This window comes from Diadema antillarum, unplaced genomic scaffold (assembly GCF_040938485.1).
Source record: "Diadema antillarum isolate AM-2024a unplaced genomic scaffold, OU_Dant_1.0 seq00000776_RagTag, whole genome shotgun sequence".
In the NCBI taxonomy this organism is placed as follows: Eukaryota; Metazoa; Echinodermata; class Echinoidea; order Diadematoida; family Diadematidae; genus Diadema; species Diadema antillarum.
The window spans coordinates 982,829-1,003,099 of record NW_027271665.1 but is presented as its reverse complement, the minus strand read 5'-3'; the positions used below and the strand labels follow the sequence as shown (position 1 = coordinate 1,003,099).

The 20,271-nt window shown below is 38.1% G+C and overlaps 2 protein-coding genes across 2 annotated transcripts in view; both read left to right on the top strand.

The window, feature by feature from the left end:
* Positions 1-306: 306 nt before the first annotated feature.
* On the top strand, positions 307-11,371 carry LOC139738966 (allatostatin-A receptor-like). Its single transcript, XM_071649583.1, has 2 exons — positions 307-317; positions 10,222-11,371. Exons 1-2 carry the CDS (start codon positions 307-309, stop codon positions 11,369-11,371), a joined length of 1,161 nt encoding a protein of 386 aa, XP_071505684.1.
* Positions 11,372-14,586: 3,215 nt separating this feature from the next.
* The window catches only part of LOC139738963 (uncharacterized), a 70,691-nt gene continuing 65,006 nt past the window's right edge, over positions 14,587-20,271 (top strand). Inside the window, exon 1 of the mRNA XM_071649581.1 lies at positions 14,587-15,257. The gene's annotated coding sequence lies outside the window, so the exon portion shown is untranslated. The remainder of the gene's footprint in view (positions 15,258-20,271) is intronic.

Below are 20,271 nucleotides of genomic sequence, written 5' to 3'. Positions count from 1 at the left end.
TGACAAGGTTCCACGGCTGCCAGTTAACATCATTTCCCAGTAAATACCAGTGCTGAAAAACTTTCACTCAGCTGCTGTCGAGGACATTGAATATTCATATCAACCATTACAGTTAATGCGTATGAAAACGATACATGATATTATATATATTTAAAAACTCACTTTACTGTTTCCAGGGCAAAGATAAGCATGTTGATGCGTCAGAGGCGGCGTCTATTATTTGTCGCGCGAGTACCAAACACCAACTCTATAGTTTCCATAGTTTCCATAGTTTCCAGTCACTAAGCTGGCATCGATCCTGCTGCGATGTCGGTCAGGTATGTTAATGTGACGCAGCTGTTGCATCAATTTTTATTCCACAGGCGCGGTGCTAATAAAGGAGATGGACCATTATGTCTGGGCGATACACCGGAATACGACATCATCAAAACAGAATTGATTTTTTTAACAGAAGAAATTGACGTGGTTTTGAATAGCAAAAAAAAAAAAAAGAAGATTGGGTGGTACAATATATATAATACGTGGTGAACGGAACACCACATAACAATGAAATTTCTTAATGTTGATTTAATTTGTTACAAATTACTATCCCTACATTACAATAATTCAACCTGATCTGTAAATGATAATAAAATCAAGGAGGCTTAATTTGATGGTCTTCTGCGGTTTCTAGTTCTATATCATTTTCATGCCACAAAACCAACGAAAGTATGAGATTCAATAAAGGAATAGTCTAACCGAAAATACAAAATATGTATACAATATGAACGATAACACAATATCAGAGTAATACGGCGTGTCATAATACATTAAACATCATCTCTTATGCAATACCATATTCATTACAATCTAGATCAAGATTCATGTCTATCTTCGTGTATCATTCGTAAGTAGCTCGGGCTCCATAGCGGTGATCTTTCATGCTTGCTTCTGCTGTTGATTTGCTTTCGACCATGTTCGGGTCAAACTTCGCACGTGATTAAAAAGAAAAGTGTAAATTTCGGAACAGTGTGACGCCGCGCATAGAGCCTGTACTCTGCGGAAGTGTGTGTGATCATGTGTGAGGGTGCACATAATTTGCATGATTTAGGTGCAATGTTTTCATCTGTATACTACTGATGGTATCGTGTTGACTAGACAACTTTCAAAACTCTGCATAGCAAAGAGAAAATAACGTATAACATGCAGTCCACGTATAGAACAAAAATTATGTTTAATGGGCCTTATAGTAGTAAAATGAACTTAACAGTGAACTTACATGTTGTTTAAAACAACTTGAGCTTGAGGTCTTTAAGGTCTCTTATACCCTGTCTGTGATGTCTAAATTATTGCGGGAGTGAAACATTTAGAATCTGAAGCATGTGAATCTGCTTACATTGAATCATAATGTCTTTAGAGTGTTTGTTCTCCAGAGGTAAAGCATTCGAAACTTAAATGTGTAATCAACCCGTAGACTATAGGCAGGCTTCACATAGCAAATACTAAAGTAATACAAAAATTCATTTCGATCGCAAAGAACCCCCAATATATTCTAAAAACGAAAGCATCAACATGTCACCTTAGGTTCACTTTGGAATGAAATCGGGACTGGCCTCAAAAAAAAAAAGTTTCACAACATCCAATACCCGTTTCCCATTGTCAGTGTTCATCTAATGTTAGTTCTTATTTTCCTTTTTAACTGACAGACTTTTATTCGGCACTTTTTTTTTTTACCAGCCGTTTTAACTATGTGTATAACTTTGTTTCGAAACAGATGTCCACATTTTGAAAGCTATGCCGACACGTCGAAGATAGACACAAAACAACGCAACATATGTTATTGCACTTCCTCTTGATTATGTAGTGTCTTTGTTTCCATGGCAACGTCCATGGCCTACATTTCCCGTGTCTCAGTCCTCGCGTCAATACAATCAATTAAAGTCATTAACACTAGAGATCAATGAAGCTTTAACCGACCTAGTTATTCGATAAGTTGACTTGCCCTTAAACTAGCTAAATTCATTAGACAAATGTCAGACAATCTTCCACAAGATGATCCTTTATTAACCGACCTAGTTATTTGATAAGTTGACTTGCCCTTAAACTAGCTAAATTCATTAGACAAATGTCAGACAATCTTCCACAAGATGGTCCTATATTATTTACTTAGGGGATAAGGAAGAATGTAAAATAGAGAAAATTCTAGAGTTAATTAAGGCAAAAATGTATGTTTTAGAAGGAAATGACACCTTTGGTTTGTTTTTGTACTCAAGTTTGCTTTGTTGTGATGACACATCTGTAATTTATCAGCAGAGTTTATACAGAATTAAAAATGTATTCAGATATTCTGTAACACCTATTTAAGATAGTATCACACGGGTCTTTTCTGTTTCTTTGTCGGTTTTTTTTTTGTTTCTTTTGATTGAGCCTTGTATCTCCAGCTTATCTCAGGGTAGGCTTTGCATGTTACATTGTTGTGCTTTTGACATAAATTGGAATGTTGATCACATATTTATACCTTTGGTTTGAAATATGATTACTTTTTTTTTCAATGAAGTGATCTTACTCTGACACACTAAAAGCATGATCGTTCCATGCCATCCATTCCATAGTCACCCGATTACCGAGGACAATTTTTAACAAATCTACATTCTCTTTTCTGGCCCTACGTTTGAAATTCTATCAATTATACATTAGAGTAAGCTTTGAGCTGTTATACAGTACTTTTACACTATCAAGATAAGATGACTCAACTCCCTGTATATATAAAAATAAGACAGTTGCTGGTTTTAAGGTTATTGTTTAGGTGTAAGGCTGAAATGGAGATAATTATGAAACATATTTGAAGGAAAAACCTTTATAATGTGAATATTCAGTATGTATGTTTTGAATGGACGGGGGGGGGGGGTGGGAGAGAGCGAACGTTTTGTGGGTTTCTGGGGGGGGGTACTTTCTTGGATTTGTGTGTATTTTTGTTAGTTTAATCAATGTATTGTATTTTTTGTTTTGTTTGTTTGATATGCTTGTTATTGTACAATGTATGATGATGTATTTGTGATTTTATCACGCATGGACCAGCTGAAGAACAGCCATTGGCTGAGGCAGGTTCCGTGCTAAAATAAAATAAATTGAACTGAACTGAACTGAATTGAATGCTTCTTAAATAGTATTACTCACACACAGCAAAAATGTTACATTCATATTGTAAGGCCTAATTTCAATTTCCCCTTAATACCTCTGTGGACTTAAGGGCTTTTTACACTTGTAAAATTTTGCTTAGCCCCGGACCAACGGTGGGGCTAAGGGGGGGGGGGGGGGGGGCTTAGCCCCACCGTTGGTACGGGACTATCCTTAGCCCACTTTCTGTTTACACTCGTTTTTGCCAAAGTGGGCTAGCCCACTTTGGCTAGGACGGTACTATCTGGCCCTGCAAAATAGCAGGGGTTAGCACCGCAATTGCGGTGCCAAGCAAGTGAGTGTAAACAGAACGAAAAAATAATCCTGGGCTAGCGACGGAGACGATGTCCGACCCTCACTGACCAATCAGAAACGAGGTAATCAAGTGCTGCCGGTGCGTGCGTGTACGTGTACAGTACACAGCGTAATTATGAATATTCATGTGGTTTGGAAAGTCCGGGGCTAAGAAATACGAGTGTAAAAAGGTCAGTTTTCTCCTTAGCCCCGGACAAGAGATAGTACGGGACTAATTGGCGAGTGTAAAAAGCTGAAAAAATTGGTACGGGACTAACGATAGTCCTGGGTCAGAGAAAGTCCGGGGTTAAGAAACACAAGTGTAAAAAGCCCTTTACGCATCTTGTGCCGCGCGTGCATTGGAATAAACACTTCAACTCCTCTTTTTCCAGTCTTCCTTTCCTCTGTCCTTTCTTACACATCTTTAGTCTCTTCCTGTTATTCTTATGACGCTTATAGTCATTATCATTGTTCTATTGTTTTACAAGAGCGTTGATTTTCGTGTGTGTGTATATATATATATATATATATATATATATATATATTCTTTCTTTTTTAAAGCAACCTGTCTTATTTCTTTTTTAGTTCAGAAATCAATTATTCCTCATGAGGAGAGGACCTATAGAATTAGAAGCCCTGCTTTGGAGCCGTCCCCGTGTATAGAAATCATAGCATATTGTAATCGTACTTAACTTAAATACAGTATTTCTTCGTTACAATGTTGTACTGATTTCGTGCATTCATGTTTAAGTCAAGATTTCACTGGAATTGTATTTTCTCTAGGGAAAAGAATAACTGTGACCGTGCACCTCAAAACAAACATAAAGTCGCACACACTGATTTTGCGTGAGGACTGAAAATAAGTGAAATGGGTCAACCTAGCCGAACTTGACTTTTTCATATTTTCTGAAATAGCGAGTCTTCTTTTACCTTATGCTAAAATGTGGTATCATAAAACGGGCAGGAAAGTGTGTTTTTATAGCAGTTTATCTCGAACATTTTTGGTACAATAGTGTGATTAGGTGTGTCTTCAGAATCCCTTTTTCATTTCTGAAAAACCTTGTCCACACTCTTCACTTTCAACTCTAATAACTTTTGAAAGGATAGTGCTACTGCTTTGAAAGTTGGCATTAATTATGGACAGAGTGTGTTAATGAGGCATGCTAAATTTCACTTTAATCTGATAATCCCTTCATTGTGGTTACTCTGGTGGTTTACTTCCTGTTTTATGTCCCACTCATCGCACAGCCAGCACGGTTTGGTAAAGATTAAGCGCTTGAATAGACACTATGTACTTCAGAGCCTCTTTTCTCAGTTCACACTTTTCCTGAGTTTGTGCTTTCTTTTCAATATTTAGATAGGTTAGGAGAGTCCATTTGATTTGAGTTATACATCATTTTAAAGCTTAAAGTCTGCTCTTTCAGAATATGGTCTTAAATAAAAATTCATGTCTGGCGACTTTTTGTTTGTTTTGAGGTGCAGGGTCACAATTGAAATGAGTTTTCTTTCTTGTTTGTATTAGTCTCTACGGTATGAATTTCTGAAAGGTCTACAGTTATATTGTAAGTCGATCTATTCACGGGATGAAGAGTTATATTAAAGGCAAGTTCCATCATATAATTCCATTCATTCATAAGACTGTATCTGTCACAGGGGACTTTCCTCTGAATATGGGGAACGAAAGTCCTCCCTGCGACTGGGATCTTTTCTATAGTCAAAGGTTGACTTTCTCTAAATGCAGCAGATTGTTAGCAGACCATTCACTCATTCAACTCTTTCGACTTGTGCAACTAATGTGCCTCGAAATAAATAGCCAATCACACAGTGTCCTTACAATATAACAATCAATAAGATTTATTATACTGGTCTCAAATTGTGGTCGTTTACAATAATAACACAGTACAAACTTGAATACAGATATCCAATTCCACTTGATCTTGAGCTTTGTTGCTCTGCTCGTTGGTTTATTCTAGAAGCTCCCGTGCTTGGTTGCTCTAGGTTGTCGACGATGCCCTGCCTGATGTAGCGGGTCGTCTCCCCTTACTTCTGGTCCTCTCTGGAACCCTAAACTTGGTCCTCGCTGGAACCCTAAACGGTGGCTCTCTCCCTGGAACCCTAAACACCCTGTTAATCTAATAACATGATACCTCCTTTATAATTTGTGGTCTTTGATTATTCCTGATTCTATTCATATAACTTAAACAAAACATATAATTATATATTCCATCATATTAACATTGATTAGCCACACATAATTTTCCATAATAAAGTTTCACCATGGATCATTATCTTTCAATGTTGAGTAAGGGATGATTAATCAGCCCATTAAAATCCAAGCGTTGTTCTAATTCTCTCTTTCTTTCACAATGCAATTAAAATTCGGTTTGACATACAAACATCACCCATACAAAGCAATATCGGGAATTACATAGGAACTTACAAGGCATAAACAACTTCAATTAAATGATCGTGTACTTACAACAGTTGTTGGTGTTTAAACTCGAATCCTCCTAGATTCTCTGCTGGACGGTCAGGCTGTCCAAGCCGAAATGCAACAATCCCTGAATCCCACTGATTCCAAATAACACTCTGCTACTCTAACTTCGCAATCTCGAAGTACCGTAGCCTGGTCCTGAGTGTTCCGCAAATAATGTGGCATCTGAATTTTGTGCCCAAACACTGCATATTTATACATTTGTTGGACCATATAGGTCTCCATGTAAAATTGATTAAATGAAGTGACTTCCTAGAAAGTTTTCATAGAAGTCCTGCCCCCTTTTCTTATTGGTTGGCGTTTTCTGTCTGTCAAAACTTTCCAGAGTATCTCATTTTGCATTGGTCAAGCCCCTGCTTGACGTCATCACTTCCTGTCCACGGAAACCAAAATTCTTTGAAGTGGTCCTGTCTTGACCTAGCTAGAAACTTGTGTTTGACGTCGTGAATGACGTCCACATACCAGATAGTATGAGGCATACTACCAGGGATACCCTTTCCTCGTATTTTGACGTCATGTAGGGTTTACTCATCCCCAAAACATTTAATTCCAAATCACTCTCTTTTACTTTGATTGTGCATCGCAACATCTCCTTATATGGTTATTTTGATGCAAGCTTTTGTGTTTAAAGCTGCACTTCTTTTGTAACCATTGCGATAACATCAATTTCTTACATGAGCTACCTAATAAACAGTAGTACAATGAGACAAATTATTACGTGACAAATACAAAATATGTCACATCCTGACAGTATCTTCAGTGCATTATGTGTGTGCAAAAAAAAAAAAAGTTCGTTTAAAGAAATAAAGGGCGATTTCTGAATCTGATGTCTCAGGTTGCACTGTATTTTCACAGTAGTCTCCTCATCCAGCGGTTCCAATACCAAAACTTTAAAAAATCATAACTTTTGCATCGATTGTCCGATTTTCCTCAAACTTTCACTGATGTGTTCTACTAATGTTGCTGCTTTCACTCAATCCACGTTGCTCTTTGGGTTTACCTTCCCTTTAATCAATGAAGACACAGCTACTTTTTCTTATGCTCACTCACTCGACATGGGCTGTTACGTCCTGGTTGCATTATCTGACAATCCTAAACTAAATGGATTTTGCATTTGACATAGCTATTTTCCTCTAAAATTGTGCTCAACCAACCATAAAGCAAAGAAAAAAGTCACAATAGATGTGAAGGGGACAAACGATTGATGATGAAACTACAACAGAGATTAATCAATTTATATACGATACACAAGAAACAGAATACTTCACAACCTCCCCCCCCCCAAAAAAAAAACCAACAACAAAATACTATAGTATACTTTCATATAGTAATCAAATTTGCCTTAGATGTGTAATCATTCATGCATTATTCAGGAAATCATTCTCATCTTTTTTTACTGCCGGTAGTTAATACGTGCAGACATATCATTGCAATTTGATTTTTGCTCATTTTTTGTTTTCGTTAAAAAAAAAAATACTATGGGGAACTCATTTGTGAGTCTACATGTAATGGTAGTATGGATTAATGATATATATGAAAATATCTCACAATTCATGATACAACTTTCATTTCATTGAATCATACAGTAATAAATTTTGTATACCTTACAAATAATGCCAATGAAATGTCTACACAATCACACAAATTGCAAAATGCAGGCTACCACCTCAAAATACGACATATATACGATCTGCGAGTAAAATAAGAGCAAATGTGCAAAAAAAAAAGTAAGCAGAAGGGAAGTGAAAAAGTCGATCCCGACCAACACGATTAAGAAGCACGATAAGTTAAGATTTGCTGCGTTTTGATACGATTCAAGACAATCTGATGCGATGATCACGATCAAAAATGAATCGTTTCAATCGTAGAAAATTTTTGAACCGTCAAAAAATTTTCTACGATTAGCGCAATTGCCACGATTTACCTCAAGATATCATACAATCTAATACGATCTAATAAGATCACCACGATCACTTCACGATTTAGACCACGATTTCAATCTTCGCGCCAATCATGATGGTGGGAACTCCGCTTTACCTGTATGTCAGCATTCAGTAAATAAACGTGAAAGCTCTGGGCGTACTTGTGCATGCAAGCTGTTCAAGACAAGCTTCATTTTAAAATATCCCATACGAAGTACTGTCTTGTCCGACGTCACTAGGTCTTGTTCGTCGTGTCTGCACATATTAAGAGAAGAACGATGTTTGCAAATAAAGTCAATGGTGTCAGTAAATTTTGCATTTAATTACCAATAAAAGTTTATGTAGTGGTTGCAGCCACATTCGTGTGGTTTGATTTGTGCTATCAAAACGTGTTTTTATCATCGATTGACTTATATATATATATATATATACAGTTGATGTATATATATATATATGTATAATATATATATATATATATATATATTATATGTAATATATATAAAGACAGAGAGAGAGAGCGAGCGAGAGAAGTAAGAGGGCTTTTTAAGAAAAATTATTGATCCATGCTATTGAAAAGTAATTGGAAGAGGAGAAATGTATATTACATTAAAGTAGCTTCGACGATACAAAGAGCTGGAAAAGAGTAGGCCTACGCTAACAATGATAAGAATTGCCCGTGAATATTGGAAGATTTCTCCGGAAGGTCATGTGGTCGTTTGAAGCGCTGTATGGATGTCTTGTGAATTCAGTTTCTTGCAGTCTCATATTGATTGTTGCATTTTTTCTTTCAAAAATTTTTCGAGTAAACACAAATGAGATTCAAAGGAATATAAGGTTGCACACACTTTGTAACGCTACAAAGAAAATATTCCGATGCATTTTCCTTTGGGTAAGATTTCAATCCACTACTTAGCTCTATGCCCAAAATTCATGGCCGTTGAGGACCGATTATTTCTTTGTATTTCCAAGTTGAATAGAGAGTAGCTTTTACAAAAAAAAAAAAAAAAAAAAAAACCACCAGGCTTCTTCCTACTCTTTTAGATAATGTATACATTATGTTACTCACTTGACGGTCATTTCAGATACGATTGCACACACAATCGATAATAAAAAAAAAATTGCTAACTAAAATATGAAAGGAGTTTGGACGTATGTACCATGGTGCAAGCTCTGGGCGCATGAGCACAAGAAAAGAAAATCACGTTTAAATTGGCATTATACAAATATAAGAGATCTCGTCGTCGAAGTAATATTTCTTTTGCTGACATACATGCAACAGCAGCGGGAGAGGTGCTACAGTTTAAAACTGATATTGTCTACCATCTACAGCCTAAGGTCTAAGACAACTTTTGCGTATGTATTGACCATCCTCAATTTCTTTTGGAGTCTTAGAATTATTATCATTGTTTTAATAATCATAATTCCAATTTAAGAGTCGTTCATGAACCTAGTCAATTAGTTAATCAAAAGCGGGTGAAAATAATCTTAAAAGCCTTCCGTCTGTGCTGAACCAATAAATTATTCTAGCACATCAAGGCCCAAGATGACTTTTAAAAAAATTCTAATTGACTTTAGTGGGTTTATTGTGCTCTATGAATAATGATTATAAATTATAAAGTATACGAAAAAAGAACATGTCGTTATGAAAAAAAAATCTGTTTTCACAGCTCATATTCAAATGAAAAGTAGCAAACTTAACCAAAGACATATTCAATTGTGTATTTTACTAGAAGTAAAATTCTCATTCAGATTTTTTCCCTTAATACTATCATGCCTTTATCGTTAATATGCTACACAGACACTTGTCTTCTAAGCAAGGGCTGTTTGAGTATAAATATGTGCAGCATTCGAATCTTGAACAGGACGGGACTACTTGTATTAATTTTATTTATGTTTCTGTTTGTCATGCAGAGGGTATTTCTTCTATGTTTCGCTTTGTTAATGTTTTTTTTTTTCCTATGAATTGCCAATTAGCGTTCGCATGATAGTTCCATTCGATATACCCTGGGTTGCAGTCATGATTATTATGATCATGTGTCATGCATTGTTCTCCCTGGAACGAGGACACTTCTTTATACAGTGCTTTGTTTAACACTGAAATGTCCTGATTTTTTTTTTCTTGAAATCAGTATTTCATGTCCGTCTTGTGTCGATGGAGCACGATGACCCGTGTTGTATTCGTAAGTAGGATCCAGATTTATTGTTTGCTTTATGAGTTCGTTTATTTGTTTGTTTCTTTGCGTTTTCAGACGATTGCCACTATGCACAGGTACGTGCATATTCTCACAGTTATTTGCCTTTGGTTAGCATGGTTAGTTAATCAAATCTTTGGAGAAATCGCCCTGACAACTGCAGCTGTGACAGACTCCACCTCATTTTTTTCGACAAGGGAACAACTAACAGCGCGAGAAAACTTGACCATGAGTTTCCTGTTTCTACCACATCGAGAATTGATTCCACCGTGGTGTCCACCGTGGTGGATTCCACCGTGGTGTCGGCAGGCATCGCCGCGCCAGGCGAGTCTGATGCCTGGTCCTGGAGCGCAATTCGATGGTCGTGGTGGAACGTGCTGCAACTTATTTCCGCCGTTCTCGGAATCGTGGGGAACTTTCTCGTGATGCTCGTCCTCTTCGTGCGCCGATCTTCGAGCCGCTCCACCGACTTCCTCGTCGGCGCCCTGGCCCAGGCAGATTTCCTCACTTCTGTGTTTCTCCTGCCGTTACCAGCCGCGTCGACCGCGCCCCGCTCTACCCTCGGACATCTGTACTGCTGGGTGGTTTACCCACAGTTTCTTATGTTTGTCTGCGTCACGGTTTCCATATATATTCTCATGGCAATATCACTGGAACGCTTCGTGGCGGTGGTGTACCCGCTGGTGTTCAATCGGCTAGTCAACAGGCGGCTCATCCTTGTGCTTGTTGCGTTGATTTGGATTGGAACCTCCGCTGTCTACGCGGCATTCCTGCCGATTGTGTACGGGGTGGATCCAGATCGAAGGGTATGCACGGTCCGGTTTGCATCCCCCAACACCGGAATCGTCTTGGGTAGCTTCTTGCTGTGCTACCGGCTTCTCTTTCCCACTGGAGTCATGATCATCACCCAGATCTGGATCGTGAGGTCTCTCCAACGCCAAGCGGTCCTCTTCCGCGAACAGAAAGCGGTGTCATTCCACCGAACCGCCAGGAATCGCGTGTTGAAGCTGATGACGACGATCATAGCCATCTACGTCGTCTGCTGGAGCCCTGGTCAAATTGCCTTCTTCCTCGTCAACATCGGCGTCCTCGACTACTCGTTCGTCGGAAGTCCTCTGGACAGAGGAGCCATCGTGCTGAGCTTTTACAACTCCTGTCTCAATCCGGTCATCTACACCGCCCGCTTTCCCGAGTTCCGCCAAGCGCTGAAATCGATATTCCGCCAAAGAGACGCCGACCTCAATGTTCCTCTTTTCGATGAGAGGAAAAGGGACTGGACCGAATCTGGGCGCGACAAATCTGGGCAAGTGTGATATAAAGTCACCTCGTTTCCGTGAGTAGGTCACAGGTGCGAAACAACACAAACATGTGAAATTAGAAATAATGCTGTTGCTGATGTTGTTTCTAACGTTATCATATCCGAATTAAAAAAAAACAAAAACAAAAAACACGTTGTTCTTTAGTAAGGGACCTCTGTTAACCAAAAAAAGAAAAGAAAAAAAGACAGGCACACACACAATAAGCAAACCTTTATAAAAGACGAATACAACATACAAAATATAATGTGATCCATGGGTGTTTTACAAATGATTAGAAACGCAAACAAACGGACAGAAATAACTGACTGCATTGGGCACATAATTGCATTTCTATGTCACTGCATTTATCTTTAAAATTGTGTTGCTTTACGTAAATCGAAATAATCATTTAAGAGCGTTTCAAACAACTTTAAACTAGCTGCATTAAGAATTCCAACAACTAACTGACTGTCATTTGCGATGAATGTATTATATATATATATATATATATATATATATATATATATAATATAATATGTGTTATTATATAATTATATAATTATATATATACATCAAAATCATCATTTGATGTCTTTAATACATTACGTGTACATGTAAAGGACTATAATTTTCTTGAAATTAGAAAAGAGTAATTTGTTTCAAATGAAGTTGGCTATTTTGTTCAAAATGCTTACTTTCCTCCACGCTTTGATACTGCATCTAATCTTAAGAGCTGATTTTGTCAAAACTTTCTGTGTTTGGTTGGTCTGGTTTATAAGTGTTATTTGAAAACTATGTGGTGTTTTTTTTTTTTTGTCTTGCCGTCTCTTTTTTTTTCGTGTTTTTTTTTTCAAGTTAGAAAAAGAAGATATATCAACGAAAAGCTTATAGTCTCAGTTATGGATGGTAGTTACAACGGACGGGTAGCGGCAATGGGGATTGGGTGTGAGTAAAAGGGGATATATTTATTTAGATTTTATTATTCTGTTTTTAGTTTTTGGTTTTAGGTTTCTTGTAGTGCATATTGAAAGTTGCTTGAGCCGGTTGGCATTCCTTTTTATTTGTCTGTTTGCCAAAGTTTCTGGTCACGAAAAAAAGGCTGTCTGCTCCAATTTGTGAATTTAAGTTTCATGCCGCAAAACAATGATTTTACAGTTACATACTTATCTTTCATTCGATATAGCTTATAGCTTATTAATGGTGACCGTTCTGTATGGTAATTCGTAACACATGTACTGTAACTATGTCACAGATGTATTTGTGATCAAACTTGTTGCAATTGTAGAAACTAGCTACATTTGTGTAATGACTATCATATTTGTATATATATATTATGTTTGATAATGTTGATTAAAAAGATGTAAATGATGCCATACGGAGAATGAATCAAATCAAATCAAAACAGAAGAAATGTATTAGTTATCTGAAGTGCTATTCGTGGTTTTGGAATATCCACACGTTCCACACGTCAGGATCATGAGGACTAATTGGTTTGCCTGGTAAAGTCTGGAGTTTTAGGGTTTATGAGATGGAGGTCGGATAATAGTTGTCTGGGGTAAGAATGTATATCCTGGCATTTTATTCGAAAGATGTTTGAAATGAAGACCGACGGAAATAATTTATGTGACATATTCATACATACATACCTATATCATAATATATATATATATATATATATATATGTATATATATATATATATATATATATATATATATATATATAATAGGCAGCCAAACTTGCACAGAGACGTGGCTAATGTTGGGTAGCACCCCTTTAGTTAAGCTTTCGGGCGAATTGCCCTTCTTCAGAATCTACAATGACAACAAACATTATAAACAAAATCAACCTCGGTGTAAAATCATACTAAACCTAACTATACCCTTCAATATGATACATTCAAATGTATACTCTGTGCAAGTTTTACTGTCAATGTATTTAACTGTCCTTGCAGCTGTATATATATATATATATATATATATATATATATATATTATATATATATATCATAATGTATAGGGTTGTTTGGAATATGTTGATAGTTTCAACTTTGGATGTTTTTCCATCTGTGGACTGTAAGCATATTCTTTTTGTGTTCTTTTGCACATAACAATTGTGTTTCGACCTTGGTTATGCAACGGTCCCCCAAAACAATGTTACAAACGTTCAGAGAAGGAAAAATAAAGGCAATGCAAAACATGAAGGTGACTTTACAGGATATATCAAATTTTAGAATTTGTATAAATTTGATACGTTGGTAATGTAATCATACCAAATCGTATTACCGTTTATAGTTAGTCCTAAAATTGTTTGGAAAATCCCTTCCTAATGAGAGATACACCATTTATCAAAAATGTTTAAATTTACAGGAGGAGCAAAAGATTTCAAAAATGTATAGACGTATATTACGGTACGTAATTACCTACCCAACCGCATCCGCCAGCGGTGCAGTCAGCACTGAGTAACCGATCAGTGGGAATCACTGGGAATGCTGAGGATGATTGTTCCAATCCTTGTGGGATTCATTTAAGAGTACATTATATATCTATTGTTGTGTGAAAATTATTTGCTTCAGAACGGTCTCATGCATATTCAAGTAATGTGCAGATTAATGCCCCGTCACTGACCAGGCACGCTAACCTGGAAACATTAAACTGCACATTACTTGATGTAAAAAAAGAGTCAAGTAACGCATTCAATTTTTTCTGTTTTTTTAATAGAAGATTGAAGCACACAGCTATAACTTTTAATAGCGAATCTACATGTATTTGTTTTCTTTCGTTAGGTACGCGCTGCACCTATGTTTAGTAAGTCTGAGTCAAGATCTTTGGTTATCAGGGATAACTGTCTGCATTAAATGATATGCATGGACTGCATAAAGTAATCTTTGTAAGCTGGTATTGCTTTTAGGCAGAACTCTTTTTCTGATTCCATTGCCTTCATGTGATCGCATTCCACAGGTGACCTGTCTCATGGTTGCAATCAGTACATAGTACATGCAGCACGCTGATCTGTACTCCAATCAAAGATATGTAAATTAGTCAATACGGAAGTTAGAATTGCCATGTGCAGTGCCCTCTTGTGGCGCTCTATAGCCAGCCCGTTCCAAGACCCGAGCTCGACTTGCCACTGGGCGACTTCTCCCGGACCACATACCGCGAACCTCATTAGCTCTCCGCGGCGAGCGTCCGCCGGCTTTCACACTCGGAAAAGCATTCGCTACAAAAGTGCATTGATTAATATTTCCAGTCTGCTTGTAGCTAACGCAATTACAGGTCCTTAGTGCCGGCGACTTCTGATCCACGGTCTGGCTTTCCGAGATCCCGTTTTCCCCTGGCGATTCCATGTCTGTTTGGAGGTACACGAAGGAATAGCATGCCATGTAGCTGCCGAGCGTTCTGGAAAATGCCCTCAGGTGCGAGTGTTTTTGCGGATTAAATGAGTCCACAGAGAATCATCAGGGATAAGTGAACCAGTTGCTACTAGGACAAGGACATAAAAAAAAGTATAGCGAAAAGGATAGACAGGGGCAAGTTCAGGATACCTTTCATATCCTCATTTGCACTTTGTGACGAGGGGCCGTGCGATGACGTGTGGTATACCAGCGACCGACCATCGTCCGACAGCATAGAAATGAAAAATTGAGGTCGCCTCGCTTCTGCGCCTACATCTTTGCAACTCTTGACATCTGTAGATATCACTTTCATTAGATAGTGTGACAAAAATACGACAAGAGCAGGAGAGAGGGAGAGAGGGGGAGAAAGAGATAGGGAAGGAGAGAGACTTGAGCTTCGTTGCCCCCGGGATTCCCGCCATTTAAACTCGGGCGATATCGTCTGTCTTCAGGACGTGCAGGTGCATCTAGCATGCCCAGGGACGAGATCTGAACGCACCGTTTTGAAGGTAAGCCCCGGTTTCAAGCCTCGTAATTAATTAGCTAGCTGATACCACACTGGTGATGCGAAATGGTAGTGATGGAATGGACTGATGGATGTTGGTGTTATTGATGTCGTGAATTCGGTCGATCATTGTCCACTCTTTGCCAGCTATACATCTTTAGTGGACGCCAGTGGCAGGTCAGAGATGTGACAGTACGTAAACCTCTTGTGTTATTTCAAATGCGCAATGAAACCAGCCAGGGAAGACAACTGGAAAAGGGAGGATTAGCTGCATTATTTTATTTCTTAGCTCCGCGCTGAAACTTATGAAACCGTGTCAGGCTCGTGGAATTTGGAAAATTTAAATTAAGTTCATTTCAACTCAGTTTAATTCATTTTCATATTTCCACTTTTCAACATTGACAGTAATACAGGTAAGAATACAAGGTGCATGTATTTTGACTGCAGCAAAATACAAAGAACATACTGAACACAAATGAATGGTCATATCATTATATAAAGGTGTCGCAAGGAAAACAAAACAGAAATATGATGTGAACGTGAAAGTCGTTCATACGGTTAACACCCCTATTAGATAGGCAGGATTCATGTTTTAATTTCTCAGACGATATTCAATAGAAGTTAACTTGATCGAAAGCTGTCATTACATGTTGGTTTGAGAGGGGGGATGTGACTGCTAATAAGAGGTACCATGATGTACCTCCGATCCGAAGTAATTCGATCAGGTTGTCAACATATTAACATACTTCTAACTGTTTAATTTCAAGCCGGATTCTCCTATCAGTTTTGAAAGGGCGAGGAAGTCGCCGAATATCCAGCAGGCTTCGCGTCTTCATTAGATAATGGATAGAATTCTGTCCATTGTATGTTGATTTTTTTTAATGAAGCCTGTACCTCGTCTAGCTTACTCTACAGTTTTATAGCAATGCTTGTATGCGGATACCAAAATACACTGTGGAATTGCCTGTAAATATTCATCGCGACACCAACAGGCTTGGAATGGTAACACCATGAATGAGAGAGAGAATTTACCCCTCCTTATAGCTGGCAACCTTTTCATACACTGTAACAGTGCCATCGGCAATTTTGAGGTGTTGTGCTGAATGGGTTAAAGCCACTACAAGATGAAAAAAATAACTTTAGTGGTTCAATATAGTTCTAAAATGCGAGTTAGGAATAGGAATAACAAACGTAAAGATCAGTAAATTAATCAGTTTAATCAATTGTAACTATTGTTACACAAAATGTTAATTATAGTTTCATAATATCGTTTCAAGAGCAAACCGTTTACAGTTATTGTTAATGGAGAAAGAACATTAGTCATATCTCCTTATATTTGCGAATTTATTGCCAAATTTGTATAATGTTATTATGTTTTGTGGTACAACTGAACTATACATAATTATGTATCAAACTAATGTGATAATTCTAACACTTTTTTCTTAATCACACTGCTCCCAACGGCAAACAGTGGCTTTAACCTCCGTTCTTTCCTCAGTATCTCACCTTATACTTTTCATCTGCACCTCCCCCCTCCTTCCCCCCAAGAAGACACCACCTCCTTCGCCTCAATACTCAATCTCTCAATCCACGCGAAGTGAAAAGATAAGTCACCGGCAATGCCTGGCATTCATCGCTGGTCGTGACGTTTCATACACTCATCTCGCCTCTAGGCCGCTGTGACGTCTACACGCATGATGACCGTGTTTCAATTTCTGCCTCCTATCTTCAATCTGTTCCCTCTTTCTCCCCACATCCTGCGCCATCCCCCCCCCCCACCCCCCTCCACATCGTTCAGAGTGACCTCACACACTTATCCATGTGTCATTCTGTCACTTTCTCTGAGCTCTTTGGGTTCATTGCTTGCGCTTGTCCGTTGCGGCCCGCCGCGACAAACCACAGTGTGCACCCCTCTAGGCGTCATAACACCAGGAACTGAGGTACCCTTTGAAAGTAGTACCGCTCAACGACTTATTATTCCTGTCTTGCTTTTAAAGACCTTGCAACAACAGAGTCGTCAAAGTAGAAGTTGACATCCGTTGCAATGCCCATGTGTAATTTTGTTTTTCGTTTTCAGCAGTATTCACGCCTTTTCATTTAATAGTGAGAAATACTCGTTCCGCTTTCGTTAACCAGTTTAACAATTGCAGCAAGAAAGTTGTAGCAACACTATGTCTGCAATCTTTTCTCTTCTATTTTTATGGCAGATATCATTTTGGACAGCGTCCATGACGGCACGTAAAATTCATGCCAACACACCAACACTCTTTTCCCATTGCCTAAACCTGTTCGATCAGAGGGCCATCTCTATATTCATCGATTATCTGTTCTCACTGCATTTGAAGTGGAAAGTGTGTGACGTAAGACCTGGCAAACAAAATGATTAATTACGAACTAAGTTCATGATTACGTGAGAAGTATCTTTCTACACATTACATTTTGATGCAAAAGAGGGACCAATACCTGACTACCCAAATTGGCGTAATTACCTGCTCGCGCAATCCCATACTATTATTGCACATTTTGAATATAATGCGTGTATTTCAACTTCAGCGCCTGGTTAAGGTGTTATGTAAAACACCATGACTTTACATCGATCACCCGGGGGTGTCTATTCAGTATCCAAATTGGAAGAGAGAGAGAGAGAAAGAAAGGAGGAATCGATGCACAAACGGTCAAGTGTTTGACACTGTACGAGAGTTACGTAAGCTGGTCCCAGAATCCAATAATGAAGCATCCTTGCAACAATCAGGAACGAAATATAGAAATACATTGTACATACACACACTCAGGCCCACACGCAAAAAACAATAAAATAAAATAAAAAAAGATAACCACACACGCCAAATCTAAAGCGTACAAAAATAACAATTTAGAGTAAGTATACTGTCTGAGCAGTTCGCATCAGCAAGATAGTTATGCTGACACTCTAGATGTGTCTATGACCCCATACGAAGAATGCCACCATCTGAATCACCATTACCACCACCACCACCACCACCATCATCATCATATCCACACCATCCTCATCATTTTACCCACTGGTAGAAAACCTTGCAGTGGGAGCATTATATTATATCAGATTGAGTTGTGAACGCCTATCCAAAGAATCTCAGTTCGAGCTGTGACCAAGACGTACATCCATGGAATGTTTCTCGCCACGCTTTTCGCCCATCACAGTCATGTCCATCTTGACCATTGTGTATAGAAACCTCGCAATATTGGAGGTAATACAATGGCGAAGCCAGCTTTAAGGAGAACAGTGCTTACACTGAAGAGGCTATAGACTGGATTTTAAAGACCACGATGGTGATGGTGATGACAATGATGGTGATGATGATGATGATGTCTCCATTTGCATTTTTTTAAGGTCAGTTGCCCTCTTCTCTACCTTTGAAGATTTCCATCGAACCTTTCTGTCCATCAAATTTTTGTCGTCGCCTTCTCTGTTCAGTAAATTTCCGTTCCCTCCGCATTTACTGAAAACCATTCCTCTTTACCTGAGTATGTGTATATACATGTTGATTTATATATATATATATATATATATATATATATATATATATATACATATATATATATATATATATGCACACGCACACATTTACTTGTATGTTTGTGAGTGTGTGTGTGTGTGTGTGTGTGTGTGTGTGTGTGCGTGCTCGCGTGTGTATGTGTACATCTCATATTCTTTACACACGTATCGCAGAAGCTGTTTTGGCGCCACATTTTCCACGCATCCTTGTTCTGCCCTGTTTAATCAATCAATTAGCTGATCGATGAAGCGAGGAGATAGCGTAACCAGAAGAAATGGCTTCAAACAAGAATCGGTATAACCATAGTGAAAGTAAAACATATAACCATACAATATGCAAATATACAAAAAGACATTATGTGCCAATATTGACATATGTAAAAGAAACACTATTTAAAGGAAATCCATAGTTGTTACAGAAAGATTGCAAATGCTTGTTTGTAACGGATTCCTTGAGATGTGTTTCTTGATAGGAGACAAGTTACTCCTGAACCCTTTCAGGAGTTGGCTGCTAGATACGTAAACTCCTGCTTTAAATGAGACCCCCGGATGATTTTAAGATTTTTATATTTGAACAACAATAAATTACTTTATGAGTACAGAGTTTCAGAATTTATAGTGATTGTATGGGATGAGGAATAAGAATGTTTTCAAAATTTATAAAAAAAAACTTCAATGAACAAGGATGATGACATGCAGCCTCCACAAGAATGTATGAGTTGGGGATCAAGGAAACAGAACAACAGAAGAAGGTATGCATACATTCCACGCAGGTGAAATAATTGTCAATCAAGCAGTATTGTAATGGAATTACAATGCTACATTTCTGAAAAACGTGAGACTCCTATGTCATCAACACTGTTCAGCGTAATTTGTTTAAGATTTTCCAGAGTATTGGTTTCTCTGCTCAAAGACCACAACAAATTCCACAAAGCTATGCATGAATTCATGTATCATTTATTTATTTACGATTTATGTACTACATTATGTGAAATTATGAAAAGGGTCTGGAATGCTCCTTTAAAGTGTCCCTTGTTCGTGCTCACATACCCAGCTCCAATCCACCGCCTGATAGAGAATTTTGGTGTTTTTGCTCAAGGCTGTATCATTTTTATCAAGAATTCCAACTGCTCAATCAAACTACCACTGACACCTCCCAAGACCATAAAAATTTAGTTTAAGATTTCATGTATAGACATTCCATAGACATTTTCTTATCAAACGGTGGTTATAAATCAACACAGGGAGATCGATGAAAATTGGAAAGAAAATAGGGGGAAACAGGTTGCATTTTTTAAAGCTTTGACCATTTCACCGCCAGCACATGGCCAGTGAGTCATGGAATGCAGCGACGTAATGGACACGTGAAACAGGTGTTTTGATCATTTGAACTTGACGTCGCTTGCACAGCACATTTCATATTTTACAACGGAATAACTTCGCTTCTCGAGCAGTGTTATTCATATGTTGTTGTGTCTATTGA